This window comes from Antechinus flavipes, chromosome 2, assembly GCF_016432865.1.
Source record: "Antechinus flavipes isolate AdamAnt ecotype Samford, QLD, Australia chromosome 2, AdamAnt_v2, whole genome shotgun sequence".
NCBI classification, from domain to species: Eukaryota; Metazoa; Chordata; class Mammalia; order Dasyuromorphia; family Dasyuridae; genus Antechinus; species Antechinus flavipes.
In genome coordinates this window covers 501,106,973-501,129,103 of record NC_067399.1, presented here as the reverse complement: position 1 = coordinate 501,129,103, position 22,131 = coordinate 501,106,973, and the positions used below count along the sequence as shown (strand labels likewise).

General features: G+C 39.9%; 1 protein-coding gene across 5 annotated transcripts in view; it reads right to left on the bottom strand.

Moving 5' to 3' along the window:
- Positions 1-351: 351 nt before the first annotated feature.
- USP20 (ubiquitin specific peptidase 20) overlaps positions 352-22,131 on the bottom strand; it is a 48,608-nt gene continuing 26,828 nt past the window's right edge. For 4 of the 5 annotated variants that reach the window (XM_051980179.1, XM_051980177.1, XM_051980178.1 and 1 more), the window contains 16 exons: positions 10,389-10,821; positions 9,893-10,030; positions 9,059-9,171; positions 8,275-8,447; positions 7,974-8,068; positions 7,495-7,528; positions 7,213-7,258; positions 6,207-6,387; positions 5,868-5,994; positions 5,472-5,641; positions 5,286-5,367; positions 4,686-4,794; positions 4,236-4,338; positions 3,495-3,566; positions 2,284-2,461; positions 352-1,978 (listed from right to left, as the gene is read on the bottom strand). In XM_051980179.1, coding sequence (XP_051836139.1) covers positions 2,301-2,461; positions 3,495-3,566; positions 4,236-4,338; positions 4,686-4,794; positions 5,286-5,367; positions 5,472-5,641; positions 5,868-5,994; positions 6,207-6,387; positions 7,213-7,258; positions 7,495-7,528; positions 7,974-8,068; positions 8,275-8,447; positions 9,059-9,171; positions 9,893-10,030; positions 10,389-10,821 — 2,037 coding nt within the window. In that variant the 3' untranslated portion in view covers positions 352-1,978; positions 2,284-2,300. The remainder of the gene's footprint in view (positions 1,979-2,283; positions 2,462-3,494; positions 3,567-4,235; positions 4,339-4,685; positions 4,795-5,285; positions 5,368-5,471; positions 5,642-5,867; positions 5,995-6,206; positions 6,388-7,212; positions 7,259-7,494; positions 7,529-7,973; positions 8,069-8,274; positions 8,448-9,058; positions 9,172-9,892; positions 10,031-10,388; positions 10,822-22,131) is intronic. The other variant, XM_051980181.1, reaches the window with a different exon arrangement.

Sequence of the window (22,131 nt, the reverse complement as noted above, 5' to 3'; positions counted from 1 at the left end):
TATCTGTTTAGTGCTTCATTATCTGATCACATCTCACTATTCTCCTTCCCAAACTCATAGAGAACTGACCATGGGTAAGTGGGGGGGAAATCTTCAGGGCAAACAAAACAGTCAAGTAAACTTATAATGATTCAGATTTTCTAAGGCAGCACAACATTTTGTCCAAATGGTACCTGCTTTTAGAAAGCCATGGTTATGGTAGTTTTTTGAAAATACAAAAAATCAAATCATTTGTCATGGTTAGAACCCCAATCCTGTTGAAAAAAAATATCTACCCCTTTCAAGGAAGAGCTTTAATCTTTCCTTCTAGTAATATGAAGCACCATGAACATAGAAAAAGGATGCCTTCCATGAGATGAATGCACATGTATTTATTAGGACACTGAGCACAAACTTGAACACAGAAATGTTATTACAATCTTTGCAGCAGAATTTATACAACACAAACAGCATGAGGACCGGAGGACCTAGAGGCTCTGCAGGAGATTTGGAAGCTTGGGGCTCCGACAAGGTCCAACATGGCTCATTTTCTGATCCCCGAGCCTGGTGCTGCCTTGATGGGACAAGAAAAACAATCCAGGGAAACAATGTAACAAAACCCCACAACAGGTTGTGCAAAGGGTTTGCGGTATTCTGAGCAGCACAGCTGCTAGGATTTTGGCTAAGGTTCCTTCTAAAAGCTGCCAACCCTGCTCCTTAGGTTCCAAACCTACCCTTCCCCCAACCTCCAGCCCATGGAGCCTTCATCTCTGCTGGGTGAATCACCTGAACGTTCCTGCAGAGAGCTTGGTGTTAGCTGCAAAGTGACCTTTGTTCACACATATACTCTCTGTGGCAGACCACAATGCATTTAGTTTTTTTGAGGGGAAAGGAGGAAGAATAGCATACATGAGTTCACAGATAAATTTCAGAACCAGACCAGGGCCGGCAGTCCTGGCCCCATTTCCCTGCCAACGTACTACACAGCTAACAAGTATTTAAGAGCAAAAAGGAGAAAAGGAGGGTTATGTTCCGTCACCCTGCCATTTAAGGTAACCTGCATCAAGGAGCAAATGAGTCAAGTGGAAAGACTTTTTTTCCCCTGACACCAAACCTCACTAACCCTCCCCCCACCAAGTTACTCTGCAATAGAGAAGAATCCCTACTGAAGTGCGGTCAGGAGAGCTGGCTGGCTGCTTCCTGGGCCCGCCTCGGACCAGAGGCCCTCTTTCATCTTTTGTAGTAGTGCAACTATTAGTGCATGTATGTTAAGACCAAATAAGGACCTTACCATAGCTTGTATCTGAAGAATATTTTGGATGCCCCAATTCCACTACAAGTGGACAGAGTAGCAACTCAAGTCAAATCTATGTCTGTTGAATGGGAAAATATTGAAATATAATTTGGCATTTCTCTTATACAAGCTGGGAGGGCATCTGGTTCTGAATAATGAAATGTTTTTAATTCATCTGAACTGAGATTCTGCTAACGGTACTGAGGGGTATGGAGAAAGTAAGAGGGTGAAGCTATTAATATAGCTGCGATGTAGGTTTAGTTTCTAGTTACTCTTTGTGGTTTACAAAGACAGTGGACCAAATACATTGGTCTGGAAATTCTTTTGAATAAGCAATTCCCCTACCTTCATCCCCTGAGAACATGGCAGATAGGCAGACCGAAAGGCTAGAGCTATGGAACCCAGACCCACTCACAGAAACCAAGCCCAAAGAGCCAGTGGTGTTGGAAGAGCTAGGCTAAGAGAAAGCTTCAGGAACATTAACTATGATTAACTTGTGTCCCACCAGAACAAAAACCAAAAAGAATGTTACAAAGTCTTGATAGCCTTATCAAGCCTGCAAGGTAATGTATTTCCTAGTTGCAGCACTGGTCACTGAAGCACAGAGCTTCTGCCTCTTCACACAACTGCATTTCCCAAGCACGTGGCCTCTTCTCAGGTGCAAAGGCGCCCGTCCACTGGCAAGAGACAATCTTGTTTCAGAACCTATAAGAAAAGTTGGATCATCCTACAGAACCAAAAAAAAGTTGAAAAGATAATATTTGCTGGATGGGCAATGTGTTGTGCCTCATAGGAAGTCTCTGCTTTACAAAGAGATTCTACCTTGATTAATGGTATTTGTTTTTCCTTGGGATCTCAGTAACAAAACTACCCAAAATTCCAACTGATTGAGTGCCAAAGTATTTTTAAAGGCAGCTTGGTGCTAAATCCCTTTTGAGAAAAAATAATAGCACCAAAAGGCAGATCAGGGGCCTTAGACAGGGATGGGGCTCTGGTCCAGGGTGACTTACAACTTGGCCCATGGAGGTCACACAGCCCGGGTCTCTGCCTCAATCTTCTGTTCCCCATGCAGGTTCTCTGGTTCCTGCAACTGGGCAATGCTCTGTCGGATTGCAATCTCAGGACCACCTCCATAAAGGGTATTCAGATAAGTCCAGGTCTCCTCTGAAATCTGTCCGTAGTCAGCTCCTGCAAAGGAAGGTGCACAAACTTGGAACTGTATGCAGCTCTCTTAGATGCCTGCTAGGTGAGAAGAAAGGACACTGACTGTCATCACAGGAACAGAGATGACAGAGAAAAGGGAACCCCTAAAACAAAGGGCAATTGTGCAGTTCCAGGGGACACAAATCCTACAAAAGTAGGAACAATAGAACAAGCAAGTGCCTGAGATACTGAGGTCCTTGACCTCCCCGTGATGCTATCAGGCTGCCGTTTAAGGTGACCACTGGTTCCTTTTGGGGGGGAAGGGGGGAGGCAAAGACACCTTCCCCTAAACCCAAAGAAATTAAAATAATATTCAACATTTATGCATTGTTTGTAAGTACATTCTCATATAAGCCTTACAAACTACATGCAACCCTGTAAGGTGGGTGCAAAATAGTTATTCCCTGTTTTCTAGATAGGAAACTGAGTTAAAACAGTTGACCTAAATCATAAAGTTACTAAGTATCAGAAGGGGAATTCAAGCCCTGCTTTTGTCATTACCCATTCTCCTCCCTAAGTCAGCCTCTTAATAGGAAAGAACAGACCTGGAGGAAACGATTTCTATTTTTTAGGAAAAGCTGTCTAAGTACGCCCATCATCAATAAATACCGCAAAAATAATTTCCCTCTATGAGCTCACAGTCTAATGGAAGAGACAAACAACTAAGCAGGAACAAGCCACATGCAGGATGAAGGGGGAAGGCACTGCTGAGGGTAGGAATGGCTTCCTGTAGAAGGTGGGCTTTTAGGAGGGCGAGGTGAGGAAGGGGAGTGCTTCTGAGCACGGGCCAGATAGAGAATACACATCGTCCACAAAAATCAAGGTTTCCCTGGTCTTCAAATCACCAGGAAGAGATAAGTATGATACTGAAGGGGAAGAAGCAAGGAGTCACCACACACAGGAAGCATGTGTCAGAAGTGTTTACTAGGCCCCAAGGGGATGCAGCAACCACAGAAGCTACAAAAGCGACAAAATCAGCTCCCGAGAGGCCCTGGGGGAAGGGGAGGCTGAGACATACCCTGCTTCACCTGGATGTGACCACCACCTTTAATCAGTGCTATCTTGCTGTTGTCAATGGGTCCTGGAGGATCTGGAACAAAAATGACATTGGCTCAGGGAAGTCATTAGGGATGTTTTAGTTTTACCCAGATCCCTTTAATTCCATAGAGTAACAGAAGGACTTTCCGACCCTCCAAAACCTCATTGGATAGGCAAGCCAAATTCTCATAATTCATCTAAAATTAAATTGGTCAAGAGGAAGGGACAGTTTCCAAACCTGGTGAACTGTCAGAAGGTACGAAATCAGAAGCCAGGGCTTCATGCACAGGTTTTAACACGACTGGTGGCATTTAGGTTATACCCTGTTTCCCCACCTCCCAAAGTGAGAAAGCAAATATTACAGGAAGTGACTAAGTACAAGGGGAAAACCCACAGCAAATACAGGGGTTACACTAACGTCTCACCCAGAACCAAATTTCATAGATCTCATGATTCCCAAGTGGATGAGATCAATGAAGAAAAGACATACCCACATTTTCTCTCACTCCTTGTGTTCTCACCTAGGGCCGTAGGCACTTATCAGCAGAGCGGGTGCCAAAGTTCCACAAAGGGAAGCCCTCCCAAATATAAGATCTCAATGATCCCTTTGCTGATAAGCCAGCATCAGTTACCACTAAGAAAAATCCCGTCATTCAAAAGGGCCTGAGTTGTGTCTCTAAGCCAGAAGGATGGAGTTAGTTCAAGAATTCATGCTACTCACCATTGTCTTTCCCCTTAACAAAGGCCTCCCATTCCCGGAACCACTGCATACTGATGCAATAGATGACACTGGGGGATTCTTCTGCTTGAAATGCTTTGTTCAGCTACCAGGAGGACAAAAGAGATTAGCCTTCTAATTCCAAGGAATTGGTCTTTTCGCAACAATAAATCTCAGTTTCCTGATAATCCCTCGGCCACCCAACCATATACGCCTGTAACCCCATACATAAAACAGTGTTTTGTGCATTGTACACATTAGGAAACTGAAATCCTTGGTGGCCTCCATCTCCTCTCCCAGTGCTGTTTCTCAATAGCCTTAATCAGGTGATTGTTTTTTGAATTAAATTGATGTTTGAAAGTAGTGACAAGGAAGCTATCTGTTGAGGACAGGGAGCTCCAGAACCTGAAAGGGAACAATCCCCCCACCCTATTTTCTCTGTCCCCTATGCACCTTAATGAAGGTGTCGATTTCAATCCGCCTTCGTTTGGCCAGGGCTTCTATCTCTACCTGGCAGACTGAGCACACATAGAGATGATTCACAGCAGGGCCACCACCAAACCTATACAGCCAGATGAAGAAAGAACACTAACAAATCTCAAGTAAAGGGCACTTAATGGGACCAAAACTTTATACAGAGTAAGAGCAGCAGCAACAAATCTTCAGGGGGAAAAAGTGCTATAGATACTCCTGGAATAAACAGAAAAGAGGGAGAGAAAAGGGTGGGCTTCTTGGCATTTTCCCAATTTACAAGGTTACTAAGTATTCAAACCACCCTGTTCTGGAAATGCTTGATTTTTCTGGAAACTAGGCAGAGTACCCTATGAACCAAGTGTTCCTGTCCTGCAACTAAATACAGGAATTCTTTGTAGTTGAGAAGACTAAAGGACATTTATCTCCTAGGCTAGCATTTCACAAATGGTACAATATAGAAAATCCTGTTGCATTACAAAATGTGTTATGAGATTCTGGACTTCACTTCCCTTTAACGGCTTCTGATTAGAGAACAGAGAAGGATCACAGAGAAACCCTGCTGTGATCAAGGAATCTTACCTGTTGTAGAGATATTCCCATACATTCTGGGGCAGGATCACAACAAGATCATCAATGTAATGGTATTTATTGGGTGGAATTCCTACCAAAAATAAGAAGATAAAATGAAAGGCCTAGAGCTATCATCCAAGGATGTTCCCAAAACTTGAGCGTGTTATTGAAACAACTCCTGATATGGGGCCCTACCTCCATGGGAACAGAGGAATGTATGGTTTGTAATGGGTCCTGGTTCAGCAAATGTGTTGAACTTATTGAGCCACTCGCGGGAAATGTAGAACTGAAGCAAGCTGGGCTCCTTCATGGTGGCCAGGGATACTACATGCTGACGTTCTCGCACTGCCTCCTCACTGCTCTTCCTGACAAATAAGAAGCAAAAACAGACTGGAGCACTCTATTTCTACAAGGATGAACACCAAGGGGAAGCACTGGAACCATTCCTCCTTCTACAGGTGCAGAGTCAACAGCTGTGGATGCAGCAGCAGGACTCCAGACTAATCACAATTCATCTCCATGGATGGAGAGACATGGAGAGCAGGTGTTTTTAAAGTCTATTCCCAGGATATCACTCTAGAAATAGCTTACCTATAAAATAGGACATAAGCCTCTGCATTTTGGACCACTGTTTCATGGACTTCTGTGACATATTGATCATCAAACTCATACCACTGGCCATTTATGACATTCTGACAGTAGGCGATGTAGTGCCCACCTATGGTAAAAGAAAAGAGTCATGGAGAAACACAGAGGATGTAGGGGAAAGATCTAGAATAGCAACAGCAGGAAGAAAAGTTCAAAAGCAAGCTGGTCTGGCTATTTATAAAGGAGCCTATTATTCCAAGATGGGATAACCAGTGGTGAGAGATAGTGTAAGATACTAGTCCCTTTGGACTAGCCTGAAAACTGGAACATGGACTGACTTACTGCCTGCTGTGCCATGATGGCAGATGACAGATAAAAGGTCATAGGTGGTGATCTGGGAGACACATTCCTTGGCAAGGAAGGGTTGTAGATCAAGACCTTCCAAGGAGAAGGAGACGTGGCTACTGATTTTGAACGAATACATCACTTCATGCCGAAAACGTTTTAAATGAATGCATAGAATCTAAAAAAGGAAAAAAACAAACAAAAAAAAAATGGTATTTCCAGAAACCAACCAGATATGAGACTATCTGAGCTCTAAATAGCCTAACAGAAAATCTCTGCAAGCTTCTGACAGTCTCTTAATACATTTTCAGTCAGGATTCCTTGTATTCTTTTTGATCATTCAGACAGAGGCTTTGAATGATAAATGGAATATTCACAAAAAAATCTAGGATCTACTAAGTTAAGGTAGTTTTGAGTTTTTTGTTTCTAGGAGAAAAGTAATGACAAAAGACCCCCATTTCAAATTCCCTACAAGAATAAATATTTGATAAAATCAAGATGAAGTGACTCCATTTGAATTCCACTTGGTCACTTTTTAAAGAAAATGAATTAGAAATTAGGAGTGTAGCCATGTTAAGCACAGTGTCTATTGCTACACTGACCAATCTTTTGAAAGCTGTGCTATAATATCCCACTAGCTACTTCACTCTTACAAAGAAATACAGCATCTGATCAAAAGTACTTTAGAAGCAGATCTGTTCAAACTTTGGGATTTATAATTCCTTTCGATGTGCTTTTAGCCGAATCATGAACCAGAAGCAAAGTAAACTGATAATGTGAACATGGAATCAAAAGTCTTTTCTTTGAAAAGACGCTTTTTTCCTCCCTTAAGACATAGAGGTTGCTTTCAAAGACTTTGGACCAAAATAACAACAAAAAAACCCCACTTCTTTTCTACCAATTAGCGACATGGCTTCTCTCTTTCAGGTCTTCTTTTCACATTCCTACCAATCAGCGTGAAGGACAGAAGCAAAAGGAAGAACAGGGCACTTCCTCTACTCACCTCAGGCAACCGAAGAACTTTACAATATTTCACTCCATTTCGTAATCTAAAAGAGATAAACCACCAAAGCCCCATATGAGGGAAGCCCTGTAAGAAGGCGTGAGATACTGCTGGGGCAAGGCTTTATTGGGCTCTTCCCTTCCCCTCAAGCTTCTTTTGGGTTCTCACTAATCATTACTCAATTTAATGAGGTGGCAAGAGAAAGGATCCAAGGGGAAGACAAAAGAAAGGGCATGGAAGGAAGTCAGGGAGAAGTCTCAAAGGAAAAGAAGAAGCACTTACTTTTTACATCGTTCACAGCTATACATATTGTCCCCTGGGGAGAAAGAAATGAAGGAACTGAGGAAACAGAAAACCAAAGTCGAGCATTGAATGCCTTGCCTGCAGTGAGGATACAGTACCCAGAGGAAGGTTCCTGGCTTCGCCCACTCTGTGGCAAATGCAGGATGGACAAAGGAAACCACATCTGTACACTGTCTCTCTCCTGCCTCCCACTCCCTGCTCCTCTAGGATATTATGTTGGGATAATGAGTAGAGAAGACCAGCCTATTTGTGACTATTCTTTTGTCAAAGCATCAGTGATAATATGATGCTCTGACAGTTCTGGAAACTACTAAAGCAAGATCTCTACATGTTCTTCTCAGCTTTTACCTGCAAAGCAACACTCACTAGTTGAGGGACCAAGCAGCCTTTCTGAAGAACAATGGCTGGCTCTACAGGTGAACTGGACTCCCTTCCTTCAAAGCTACAGCCCAACTCACCCTTCAACTCATCAGCAGCAAAAAAAGCAGCAAGACAGTCTTCCAAAGTGACAACAGGACCCCAAAACCAGCTGGGGATGCAAGATACCACAAACCTGGGAAAGGTAAAAGATACAAAGGACCCCTTATTTGACAGCACTATCTGAAATGGTGGTGTGTGTGCATATGGCGGAAAGGATGAGAAGGCGGCCTTTGTGGTTAAGGAGCTAAAACCAACAGGGATCTTTACAGAGACAGGAAGAAGAAAGAAACAATACTAAGAATTCCTTAATATGCTTCATGGGGAGAACACAGAAGGTACCTTCGGATATACTCCATGATAAAGGCAATCCAGCCCTGGGATGTGTAACTATCCCCACATGTCCCTGGCTTGGCTGGCACATTCTGGTAGATGGCTGAGTGCAGCTTGGCTAGGTCCTCCTTCCCTGGGATGGGCAGCGACAGGTCTTGAAATGTCTCCACGGTGGTGGATACCTGCCATGAGCAAATTAAATGAATTTGTTTCCGGTGTTACTCAGCCCTATGTCCTGGCCTGAGTAATACTGTTGTGTGACGATTATGGGAATGTACCAAGGAAATACAGTTGCCAAATTTCTGTTCTGAAATCACTTCCATTCCTGTTTCAATCAAAAAAGACTTTTACAATTAAACCTTGATTAACTTAAAATTGAAACAATATGATTTCTAGTAGCATTAGAAACTGGAGTAATAGGGTCTTAGCCACATAGTTCTTTGGGTCAAATATCACCATGCTTTTCATTTAAAATACAAAAACCTTATGGATGAGTCACTTGGATCTATGTCCGGTGACCTCCTGCTTCTAGAGTCATGGGTTCTACTTCCATTTTTTCTACCTGCTATTTTTTTGTAGCTTAAAAGCCGTTTTGGGGAAGTAGACTGTAAGTATGAGAAAATTAGTTTGCATCAGATAAAGGAAAAAAAGTATGAGACACTATCTTTCATCAAAAACAATTTAAAGTAGAATGATTATGTCTCAAGGTGTGGTATCCTAGGAACAAGCCTTGCTATTTTAGTACTTTATCGGCAGCAGCAGCAGCTTCATAGTTAAAAAGCACGTGACGTACTCTGTCACAGGTGAGGCACTGCACCAAGCTGAGTATGGAGCCGTCGAAGATGTCTGAGATGACACTCCGGTAGCGAAGCTCTTTCTTCTTTTTCCCAGCAGCCAACACCTGAGCTAGAGAAGAAAACCCAAGAGGTGTGTATCACCTGCCCCAAGAGATCAGATCTGCCTAGAAAGCCCTTGTCAACAGGCATTTACAGAGGTATAGTAGAGATGGAAAAAATCCCAGTTAGGGAATCAGAACATTGGGATGCAAGTCTTGGTTCCCATCAGGGGCTTACCACATGACTCAGGACAAGGAATTTTACTTAACTTCTTTGGACATTAGTTTCCCAAATGCAAAATGGGGTTAAATCTGATTCCCCTATTTCACAAAGCAATAAAATAATGCCTGAGAAGCACTCAGTGCTGGAAAAGAATGGTGCTTCCCAAATTCAAGTTAACATGGAATAGTGTCTAGCTCCAGTACCCTGCAAAGTACAGAAGCAGGAGAATATCCAGGAGACAACATAAAAGATGAGAGCTGGAAAACAGGATAGATTAAAGGAATGCCATGAAGTCTAGAAAGGAAAAGCTAACAGAGGAATTACTGAGTCTCCAGATGGGAGCTTTCAGCAAAGAGGATGGATGGATTAGTACCCTGCTGACAGACTGACAGTCTAAGGATATTCTGATTATTCTCCCAATCTTGAAGAGTTGTTTGAATACATACACATTTAAAAATTTTTTCTTGATCTGTATCAGAGATGATACTAATGCAAGTGCAGCTATCTCCAATGATAGCCCTGCAGAGAACAACATCCTCTGTGCTTCCCTTTCCTCTGGAGACTATTACCTTTCTTGAGCACATAGGAAGGTCCCACTCTCACAGGGCTGGAGCGAGGAGGGCTGCTTGACAGCTTGGCGTGCGCTTCATGGTGGACAGGGCTGCAAGGGCGTGAGGAGCAGCGCATATAGGCATCATTATCTGGCTCTAGGCAGAGAAAGAGACCCCGCTGTGAATCCAAAGGACTCCCAGTGATTTCAGAGGCAAGACTGTCCTGCCTACATAGCCATCAACTGACAGTGTGCCTGAGGGGGAAGAACATTCTCTTGTGCCATAAATGCAATCAAACCACACCTCCAGTTATTTCCCCAATTTAAGAACACATCAACTGCTCTCAACTCTGTATCACAAGTTGCCTTTCCCACCACCACAGTGGGAGAAGCGATACCTCTTTGGGAGAGTGGATGCCACAAACCTATGGTGTTTCACCTTTCCAACTGAGGTTTCTCTTCCCTCTGTACCATCCCCGTCAGAAACAGAGGAGCTCTGGGCTGTGAATCTGTACCTGGTGTCCTACATGGGCTGGTGGAACGTGGAGAGGAAAGGGCTTCCGTGGGGCGATCATCGATGGCGGTCATGGTGGTATCAACATCTGCGTCCTCATCAACTTGCTCAGAGCTAGTTCGCTGGTGGCCCCAGGAGAATTTTCTGTCCTTCATCCTCTCTTTCTCTGAAATCCCCCTGCCCGCTTCATCCTGGATCAGCAACTCAGTCTCTGCCAGGGTGCTGCCCATGCCCACCCCCCTGCCTTGCCCATCCCCCTCACCCCGATCACTGCTGGAGTCACAGGAGAGGAATTCATCCTCTGAAGGGCTCCGGTCGCCCTCGCGCTTCTCTTCTGAATCGCTGGAGTCTGAGTCCCTCCCAGCAGCCACCACTGGCTCCTTGAGCTCTTCGTGTAGTTGGTCCATCAAACAGCGGAGGAACTCTTGGGTGTCCTGCCAATCAACAATAAGAGTGAGCCCCTCCGTCCTCTAGGACACCGAGAAATGGTACTAGGGTGTGGGGGGCTCACTGGACAGTCCTTTGCCTTTTCAGAGGTTCTGATTCTGCCAAGGCGGCGAATGACAGCTAGCGCCAACCTGGAAATCCAGAGAAATAAGTCGTGAATGGATCAGCTTCAGACAACAAACTGGCAGCCAGGCTCCTTCATCCTTCAAAGTTCCAAAGGGAAACAGCAATGAAAGGGAGTGCATTTTTTTTTTTGAAACCTACTGTTACAAAGAATAACATTTTTATCTCACTTGACTTGAAGGATCAGAGGAGGTATGTAATCCATCAGGCTATACAGAAAGGTGATTTAAAAACCCATAGTGGCCCCACAAGTTGTGCACCTGCAGACTTTTTTTTAAACCAGATTCCTGAAATGTTCAATACATCACTAATTAAAATTCCTACAAATATTTAATAAGTACGAATATACTTAGCAGAGAACTTGTCTACATTTCCTCCAAAACTAAAAGTTGAAACTAAAATAAAATCTCCAGAAAGGGAGCGAAAAGGAACAAAAAGGAAACAGAGTTCCCTAAGGAAAGGAGATGAGGACTAATAGGAATAAGCAGATCCAGTTCTTCTAAGCCTGGCTTCTCTCTGGGGCATGAAGAACTCTGTCCCTTTCCTATAGCTTCAATGGGGACAGAAAAATGGCTATAGCTCTTCACTACAAAGACTGATTGATGGGAGTTAAAACAGGAAGGGCGTATGAGAGGGCAGTACAAATACATGGGAACCTCCAAGGCAGCAGCCAAATGCAAAGATTCCCTAAAATCATTATAGACACAACCTAAGATTGAACCATTAGCACCAAGTATGTGAGGATCAATGTGGGGGCTCCTGTTAGATTTAAAGAAACTCCATTCTAGCAATGAAAAGCACAGGCCGTAGGCAGGCAAAGGTCAGGAGCTTGAAGTCAAGGAAATATCAGCTCAGTCAAAGTTTGGAGAATGTTTTGATGCTTCTGGCTTAACACTGTAGTCAAACAGACGTTGGAACAGCCAAAATTGTGTGTGCTTACTGCTGACATCTCCGTCACTCACTTCTCAACTACTCATCATGTCTTCTAAACTCATCACTCAACTCACAAGTGTTCTTTTCAAAGTTACTAAGGACCTCTTAATTACCGAATTTAAAGATCTTAAAATTCTAATTTTTTAGCTCTTCTTTACTCCCTTCCTCTGGAGGTCTTTCTCAGAATTTCATATCTCTGGTTTGACTGCTTCTTTCTAGTTTCTTTAGCTGAATCTTCATCCAACTTTCACAGTGACTTCAACTTTTTACATACATCAACTGCTTTGAAAGTTCTTTCCAATGCCATCACCCCTGAACTAGCCACCTCTCCTCTCTTCTCAGCTAGACTTCTTAGCAAACCAGTTTCAATTCCACTTCATCCTATTTTTTCAAGTTCCTTCCCCCTTACTCTATCAAAGATCGTGCCCTGCTATTAAGCCTCAGGCTGGATCACTCCCATGCGTGCACCTTTGCTCCTACACTGCTGCCAAACAAACCTGGAGAGAAGCATCAAACTGTGCAAACTGGATGCCTTACAAATCAGAGTGGAGGGCAGAAACCTGGGCTCACTATGGGTAAGGCATTTATTTTACACCTTCCTAACTAACTCATTATCCCAATGGACTACATCTTTGCATCCCTCTTCAAATATCCTGTAGCTCCCCCTCTCCCATCTAAGTAACCTCTGTGAATAAACTTGCTAACTCCACAAGGGAATAGAGGCATTTCCTTTCTTCTCCACTCCACACATTCTGGCTTCTGACCTCCTCATGCATCTGAAACTATTCTTTCCAAAGTCACCAGTGAGCTGTTAATTGCCAAATCTATGTCCTTTCTCAAACCTTCTTGACCACTGTTCAACCTTTGACACAGCTGATAGCCCTGTCCTCCTTGATTCTCTCTTCTTTCTAGATTCTGGGGACCCAGCTCTCTCTTGTTCTCCTCCTGGCAGACCTCTTCTTGGTCTCCTTAGCTGGAGTCCAAAACTGAACTCATTATCTTCCTCCACCCCCTTCTTCCCAACTTTCTTACTATAGTCAAGAGCAGCACCATCCTCAGTTGCCCAGGGCACAACCTCGGTTTCCTCCTTCAACCCCTCACTCTCTCAGCCCCCCAGAGTCATTCTGCTTGAAGATCTGTTGACTTTGCTGCCATAACATCTCCTGCACATGCCTCCTTTCCTCTGCACCACATGCTGGGGGGCAAGCCGACATCATCTCAGCCTGGACTGCAGTCTGGGGGTGGCTCTACTTGCCACAAGTCCCCACTGCTGCATTCCTCATCACTGCTATCAAAGTGATCTTCCTAAAGTGCAGGTCTTGCCAGGTGAATCTCTCCCCACCCCACCCCCCCTCACACACACACACACACACACACACACACACACACACACGCATATGTGCACACACACACTGTCCCTCTCTCCCTCTTTCCCTCCCCCCCCATTTTCAACCTCAAACCTCCTTCTCTCTCTCAAATTCCTGACCTAAGTAAATGCCCATCAGTTGAGGAGTGGCACAATAAGTTACGGCATATGAATGCAATGGAATGTTACTGTTCTATAAGAAATGATCAGCAGCATGATTTCCTATTATGTGATGATCAACTGTGATGGGTTTAGCTCTTTTCAATAATGAGATAATTCAGGCCAATTCCAAAAGACTTGTGATGGAGAGAGCTATCTGCAGCCAAGAAGAAGATCATGGGAACTAAATGTGGATAACAAAATAGCATTTTCACCTTTTTAGTTGTTTGCTTATTATTCTTTTTTCCTGTTTGGTCTGATTTTTCTTGTGCAGCATGAGAAATGTGGAAATATATTTAGAAGAATTGCACATCTTAACTTATATTGGATTACTTCTTGTCTCTATGGGAAAGGGGATGAGGAGAAAGGAGGGAAAAAAATTTGGAACACAAGGTTTTGCAAGGATGAATGCTGAAAACTATCTTTGTATATATTTTGAAAATAAAAAAGCTATTATTTAAAAACACAAAAGGAAAATAAACAAGTCCTTCATAACCTGTCCATGTCCCTATCTTGCCTTCTCTCAAAATTCTCTGTGATCCAGCAAAGCTGGTTGCTCTTCTACCTTTTTCTTGAACAAGACACTCAGTCTTCAGATTATAGGCATTTCCAGTGGCTGTTCCCCATGCCTGTAATTGTTTCTCCCGATCTCTACCTCCTAGCTTCCCCCATGTCAAGTTCCAGCTTAATTGGGCTTTCTAACTCAAGTGTTCCCCCACTTCAAACTATCCTCCACACAACTGTCAAAATAATTTTCCTAAACCAGAGGCCAGTATACTAGTCAATAAACTCCAATGACTCTTACTTCCTCTTTTTCATATTTAAAACATTCCCCAAACGAGCTCCACCCTATTTTTCCAGTTGTTATACATCTCTTTCTTCTACATATTCTATGGTTCAACCTTACTGGACAACCTCACGTCTACGGGACTTTTTGCTGTCCATCCTTCACCCCCAGAATATTTTCTCTCCTCATTTCTACCTCTTAATAGCAGAGGTTCCTTCAAGACTCAGTTCCAAACAACTTTCTAAAGGGAAGGCAAAGTCAAAATGGCTAAGTGAACAATTAAAACTTCCCCCAAAGCCTCTCTAAAGAACCAACCACATAAAATACCAAATCAAAAGGAAAAGCCAACAATAAAATCACCCTGACTCCTTTTTCCAGCCTAAAGTAGCTTACAAAGACTTAAGAAAGAGAGGTGGGAGTTGGTAGCACAATAGAAGAGTTACTGGCTGTGGGTCTTGTAGAAGGCAGCAATAGTAGGGATACCTGGAGTCCAATACACAAGGATGGTAAAGGGACAGAACACTGAGTCAGAAAGAGATTCCAGGGGACCCTGAATTAGCAGGCTCAAGCACCATTTGGACTCTTCATTGCCCATTCCTCAGTTCTGGGTTACAATTCCAAGCTGGAGGAGAGAGGTTCCATTCATGATTTCAAGGGAGTAGTAGACAGGCAGGTGGCTAGAGCATTGCGCTTAGACTCAGGAAGACTGAGTTCATAAGTTCAAATCTGGTCTCAGACACTTTTTAGATGTATGATCCTGAGCAAGGCATTTAACCCGTTTGTCTTAGTTACTCATCTGTAAAGTAAGCTAGAAAAACAAATAACCACTTCAGACTCTTTGCCAAGAAAACTCCAAATGGGGTGGGGCCAGTCCTCAGATCCAGTGATAAAAGCAGCAGAACATAAATGGCCTGAAGCTCAGGCCAGTCTTCTCCCCCAGAGATGAACAGAGCCTAACTCTAACATAAAGAAAGAAACAGGCTGGGAAAATGAGCAGACAAACAAAAAGAAATATGACATCTAAAAACTATGATGACAGGAAAAACTTAAGATACAAACTTAGAAAATTAAGGACTTTAAATTATCTACAAGTAGAGTCCCCCAAAGAAAAATGAAGTTTAGACAGAAGCCCAACAAGAATTCTTGAAAAAATTAAAGAGATAAAAAAAAAAAAAAAAAAGGCAGGGGTAAGGAGAAGACTTGAAAAACCAAATAATAAATATTGTTGTTCTGTAAGAAACGACCAGCAGGATGACTTCAGAGAGGTCTGGAAAGACTTACAAGAAGTGATAGTAAGTGAAATGAGCAGAACCAGGAGGTCACTGTACACAGTAACAAGATTATACAATGATCAGTTCTGATGGATGTGGCTCTCTTCAACAATGAGATGATTCAAACTAGTTCCATTTGTTCAATGGTGAAGAAAGCCATATATACCCAAAGAGAGAACCATGGGAACTGAACAACATAGCATTTTCACTCTTTTTTGTTGTTGCTTGCTTGCATTTTATTCTTTTTCTTTTTTTTTTCCCACTGGTTTGATTTGATTGTTTAATTGTCCATATGTTTTGAAAAATAAAAAGCTTTAATAAAAAAAATAAAAACCAAATAATAGAGGAAAATTGAGGAAAGGAATTGAGAGCTATTCAAGAAAATTATGAAAAGAATATTAAGTTGACTTTAAAGAGGCACAAGAATTACTATAGAAAATTGTTCCTTAAAAATCAGAATTAAAGATGGTAGAGACAAGACAGGCATTTGCTGTAACTCTTCCAAATTCCCCTCTAAACTATTTTAACATAACACATCAAAATGAATTCTGGGGTGGTAGAACCAATGGGATGAAATAACTATCCAGGCCAAGAAAAATCAAAAAGTCAGCAGAAAAGATCTGTCTCACTGGAGTGAAAGTGGAGTGGAGTGTACTCTAGCACAGGCCACGCTCTAGCAGCAGGTTCCTGGAAATGAATGAAATGGCAGTGATGGTTTCCAGAGTTCTCAGCCCACAGACAATATGGAGGTTGGACAACCAAACAGAAGGAGATTATAGGGGACTCTTTGCTGGCACTGAGGGCAGCACTCTGTTGCACTGGCCATATATATGGTTCTATGTCACAAAGCCAGGACAAGAAGGAGCACTAGAACACTAGAATGTGGGGCTTTAAGGGAGTGGGGACCTTGATCACATTTCCATGGCAGAAAAAGATACTTGTGGTTATTCACAGACTAGAGTACAAGCCAGCAAGTGACCACACCTCTTCTTAGATTATTATTAGATTATCTAATTAATTATTAGATTCTAATGTGGAAGAACTGAAAACTATGAGAAGACTTCTTCCTTCCTCTACCCCTAACAATAGCCAATTACCAAAATATATATATGTGTGTGTGTGTGTGTGTGTATGTACAAAAATAACCAAAGAAAAGAATTCCTCAAAAGGTAGAATTGGCCAAATTGAAAACGAGTTACAAAAGCTCACTGAAAAAAATAATTCCTTAAAAATTAGAATTGGGTAAGTGAAAGCTAATGATTCCATGAAACATCAATAAACAATAAAACAAAATCAAAAGAATGAAAAAAAAGAGAAGAAAATGTAAAATACCAAAAAAAAATTTTTTTAAAAAGCAAAAGGTCATAAAGAAATTACCAAGGAAAACTATCCTGATATACTAGAACAAGAGGGTACAATAAAAACTGAAAAAATTCACTGATCACTTCCTGAAAGAGATACCCAAACAAAAGTTTTCAGGAATATTATAGACAAATTTCAGAGCTTCAAGGTCAAAGAGAATACTTCAGAAAGAAACAATTCAAATATCATGGACCCATAGTCAAGATACTACAAGATTTAGCAGATTTCATGTTAAAGGAGTGGAGACTTGATATATAATATTCTAGAAGGCAAATAAGCTAAGATTACAACCAAGAATCACCTACCCAGAAAAAAACAATATAATCCTTTAAAGGGGAAAACAGACATTTAAAGAGAAAAAGAGGACTTTTAATCATCCCTGATGAATATTAGCTAGAGCTGAATAAAAAAAAAATTGACTTTCAAATACAAGACTCAAGAGAAACATAAAAAGCTACACAGGAAAGAGAAATCATAAGGGATTCAATAAGTTTAAATGTTACATGGGAAGACGATACTTGCAAGTCCTAAAAATTTTATCATTATTAGGGTAGATAGAAGCATACATAAAAGATGCAAGTATATAGTGATAGTATAGCTAAAAAAATTAAAACATGAGAAAGAGGGATGCACTAGGAGGAAGAAGGAAAACATAGAATGGACAAATTAGTGGCAAGGGAAAAGAGGGGTAAGGAGCAACATTTGAACTTGACTCTTGTCAGAACTGGCTCAAAGAGGGAATAATATAACACTCAGTTGGGTATAGAAATCTATCTTATGGGTCTCATTTATCAAACATTTAAGAAATTGAGTCAAACTTATAAAAAATTAAGAGCCATTCCCCAATTGATAAATGATCAAAAGATATGAACAATTTTCAGATGAACTTAAGCTATTAATAGCCAAATGGAAAAAATACTCTAACTCATGATTGATAGAATGCAAATTAAAACGATACTGACGTATTATTTCACACTTATTGTATTCACTAATGGGCAGAAATTAAAAACAGCAAATGTTGGAGGGACTGTGGGGGAAATGAGACATTAATGCATTGTTGGCGAAATTATGAACTAATAATAACCATTCTGTAGAACAATTTGGAACTATACCCAAATGGCCATAAAATCATGCATACCCTTTGACTTAACAATACCACTACTAGGAATGTAGGTGTCCCAAAAGAGATATAAAAAAAAAAAAAGAAAGAAAAAGATCTATATGTACAAAATATTTATATCAGCCCTTTTCTCAAGGCAAAGAATTAGAAAATGAAGAGAGGCGCATCAATTGAGGAATGGCTAAATAAATTATGATATATGAGTATGATGGAATACTGGTGTTCTATAAGAAATAATGAGCAGGATGTTCTCAGAAAAAACTTGAGCTCATGAAAAGTGAAATATACTGTGTACAAAGTAATAAGCAATGTTGTTAGATGATCAGCTGTGAATAACTTTGCTATTCTAAGCAATACAATGATTCAAGACTACTTTGTAGGATTTATGATGAAAAATTCAATCCATATCCAGAGGAAGAACTGATTGTAAGAATGCAGAGTGAAGAATTTTTTAAACTTTATTCTTCTTGAGGGTTTTTTTGGGGAGGGGGTAGAAAGATCTATGTTTTCTTTCATAACATGACTTTTATGGAAATGTTTGCATAACCACATGTGTCTTTTAATGTGGGGGAAATGGAGAGGGCAGATGACAAAGAATCTGAAATTCAAAATTTCTAAACAAATGTTAAAATTGCTTTACATGTAAATGGGAAAAATAAAATATTAAATAAATGGGAAAATATCTATCTTGTGCTGGGAGAAAATAGGAAATGAGAAGGGTAAGAGGAGAGCTGATAGAAGGGAAGAGGATTTGAGAAGGTAGTGGTCAGAAGCAAAACACTTTTGAGGGAAAGGATGAAAGGGAGAGAGAGAGGAGGAGGATAAATAGTGGGGGCAAGTAAGCAGGATGGAGAAAAATACAGAGTTAGTAATCATAACTGTGAAAGTGAATGTGATTAAGTCATCCACAAAATGGAAATCCTACAATATGTTGTTTTCAAGAAATAGTTGAAATATACACATACAAAGTAAAGGTAAAGAATAGAGCAGAATCTATTATACTTCAACTGAAATTTTAAAAGCAGTGGTAGCGATCAAGATCTCAGATAAAGCAAAAGCAAAAATAGATATAATTAAAGGAGATAAGAAGAGAAACAATTGCTAAAATGTACTACAATGAAGTAATATCAATATTAACATATATGTGCCAAATAGTATAGCATTTAAATGCTTAAACAAAAAATAAATGAATTACAGAAGGAAATAAATAGTAAAATCATACTAGTAGAGGACCTCAACTCTCCCCTATCAGAACTAGAAAAATATGTTCCAAAAATAAACAATAAAGAAGTTAAGGAGATGAAGAGAATTTTTAAAGAGTTAGATAGGAAGAAGGAAGAAGGAAGAAGAAGAAGGACGATGACAGTACAGTCAGAAAGAAATCACTCAAATACCATAGGAATATGTCTTTTTTTTCAGTAGTGCATAACACTTAACAGAAAAACTGACCATATGTTAGGATATAAAAAACTCACAACCAAATATTCAATGCATCCTTTTCAGATAATAATGTAATAAAAATTACATTCAATAAAGAGTCATAGAAATAGATTAAAAATTAATTGGAACCTAAATAATCTAGTCTTAGAGAATAAGTGGATAAAAGAACATATCAGACAATATACTGGCATTTATGAGATACCATCAAATTAGTACTTAAGAAGAAAATTAATATCATTATACACTTATATCAATAAAACAGAGAAAGAGTAGGTGAATAAATTGAACATAACTTTTTTAAAAAATAAGAAACTTAAAATTCCTGAAAACTAAATTGGAAATCTTGAAAATCAAAGAGATTGATAAAATTCAAAATAAGAAAAGCACTGAATAAAACTAAGAGCTATTCATTTTTTAAGAAAATTAATAAAACAGATAAACCATTTGCTAATCTGATTTAAAAAAGAAGAAAACCAAATTAATACTATCAAAAATGAAAAGGAAAATTCACTAGCAATAAAAACAACCATTAGGAGCTATTTTTGCTGATTACATATAAATGAATCTAATAATGTAAAATACTTGGAAGTTTACCCGCCAAGACAAACCCAAGACATATGTGAATAAAATTACAAAATACTTTTCGGTATTTTCACACAAGTGAAGTCAGATTTAAACAACTGGAGAAATATCAGCTGCTCAAGGATAGGCTGAAATAAAAATGACAATTATATCTAACTTAATTTACTTATTCAATGCCATACCAATCCAATTACCAAAAATTATTTTATAGAACTAGAAAAAATAGTAACAATATTCATCTAGAAGGACAAAGGTCAAGAATATCAAGGGAATTGATGAAAAAACAAAAAGGAAGGTAGCTCAAATTGTATTACAAAGCAGTAATCATCAAAATAATCTAATAATTGATAAGAAGCCTAAACATTATATTTCAAGAAATCATAAAGGCAAACTGCAAAGATATCTTTGGATAAGAAGGACAAAGTAGAAATTAAAAATTATACCAGTCTTCTCCTGAAAAAAATTCCAAATTAAAACTCCCAAGAATATAATAGCTGGAATCCAGAGCTTTTAAGAAGAAAACAGTACATATGGAATATTATTGTTCTGTAAGAAATGACCAGCAGGATGATTTCAGAAAGGCCTGGAGAGACTTATATGAACTCCTGCTGAGTGAAATGAGCAGGACCAGGAGATCATTATATACTTCAACAATACTATATGATGACCATTTCTGATGGACGTAGCTCTTTTTAACAATGAGATGAACTAAATTAGATGAACTAAAGTACAGTAATAAATAGAACCAGCTAAACCCAGCAAAAGAACTCTGGGAAATGAGTATGAACCACTATGCAGAATTCCCAATCCCTCTATTTTTTTCCACCTACATTTTAAATTTCCTTCACAGGTTAATTGTACATTATTTCAAAGTCTGATTCTTCTTGTGCAGCAAAATAACTATATGGACATATATACCTATATTTAACATACACTTTAATATATTTAACATGTATTGGTCTACCTGCCATCTGGGGGAGGGGGTAGGGGGAAAGGAGGGGAAAAATTAGAACAAAAGGTTTTACAATTGTCAATACTGAAAAATTACCCATGCATATATCTTGTAAATAAAAAGGAAGAGGAGGAAAAAGAAGGAGGAGGAGGAGGGGGGAGGAGGGGAGAGGAGAAGAAAACAGTATAGTCAGAAAGAAATCACTCAAATACCATTAACTGTGGTTACAGTCAGGATCACACAAGATTTAGTAGCTACAACTATCTAAGAGAAGAAGGCTTAGAATGTAGTTTTCTGGAGGAGGATCAAAATCAAGAATAACCTACTCAAAAAACTGAGTATAATTTTAAGGGAGATGAATATTTAATGAAAGAGAACTCAAGTAATCCTGACAAAAAGATCAGAGCTGAATAAAAAAATTTGACATTCAAACACAAGACTTAAACATAAAAAAAGTAAAGATGTATAAGAAATCATAAGGGATTTAATAAGCTTAAACTGTTTATATTGCCATATAGAAAGATGATACATGTAACCTCCAAGAAAATTAGTATCTTTAGGGCAGTTAAAAGAAGTCTAAGTACTTAAGAGGACATAATTGAGCAGTCTATTACGTTAGGATGATCTCAAGAGAAAAATGGAAGTATGAGCAAAAGGGATGCACTTGGAGAACAAGGGAGAAGATGGGAGAAATTGTCTAACATAAAAGAAGTGCACAAAGGAGAGTTTTTACAATGGAAAGGATGATAAGAAGGAGGAGTAAGCAATGCATGAACTTTATTCTTATTTGAACTGGTTTGAGGATAGAAATGTACATCCACATACATAGAGAAACTTATCCTGCTCAATAGGGAACTGGGAAGAAAAGGGGTTGAGGAAATGGAATGGGATGCGATGCTAAGAAAGTAAATTAAGAAAGGCAGGAGTCAGAAACAAAAGAGACTTTTGAGGAGGAGACAGGGTTAAAAAGAGAGGTATAAATAGAAGAGATGGCAGGAAATACAGAGTTAGCAATCAGAACTATGAATGTGAATGAAGTAAACTCATGCACAAAAGAGAAGTGTTCAGCAGGATGGATTAGAAACCAAAATACCACAATATGTTGCTTATAAGATACATTTGAAACAAAGATACACTTAAGAGTTAAGATAAGGGAACTGGAGTATAACCTAATTTTACCTTTTGAATAGATCTGGGTTCTC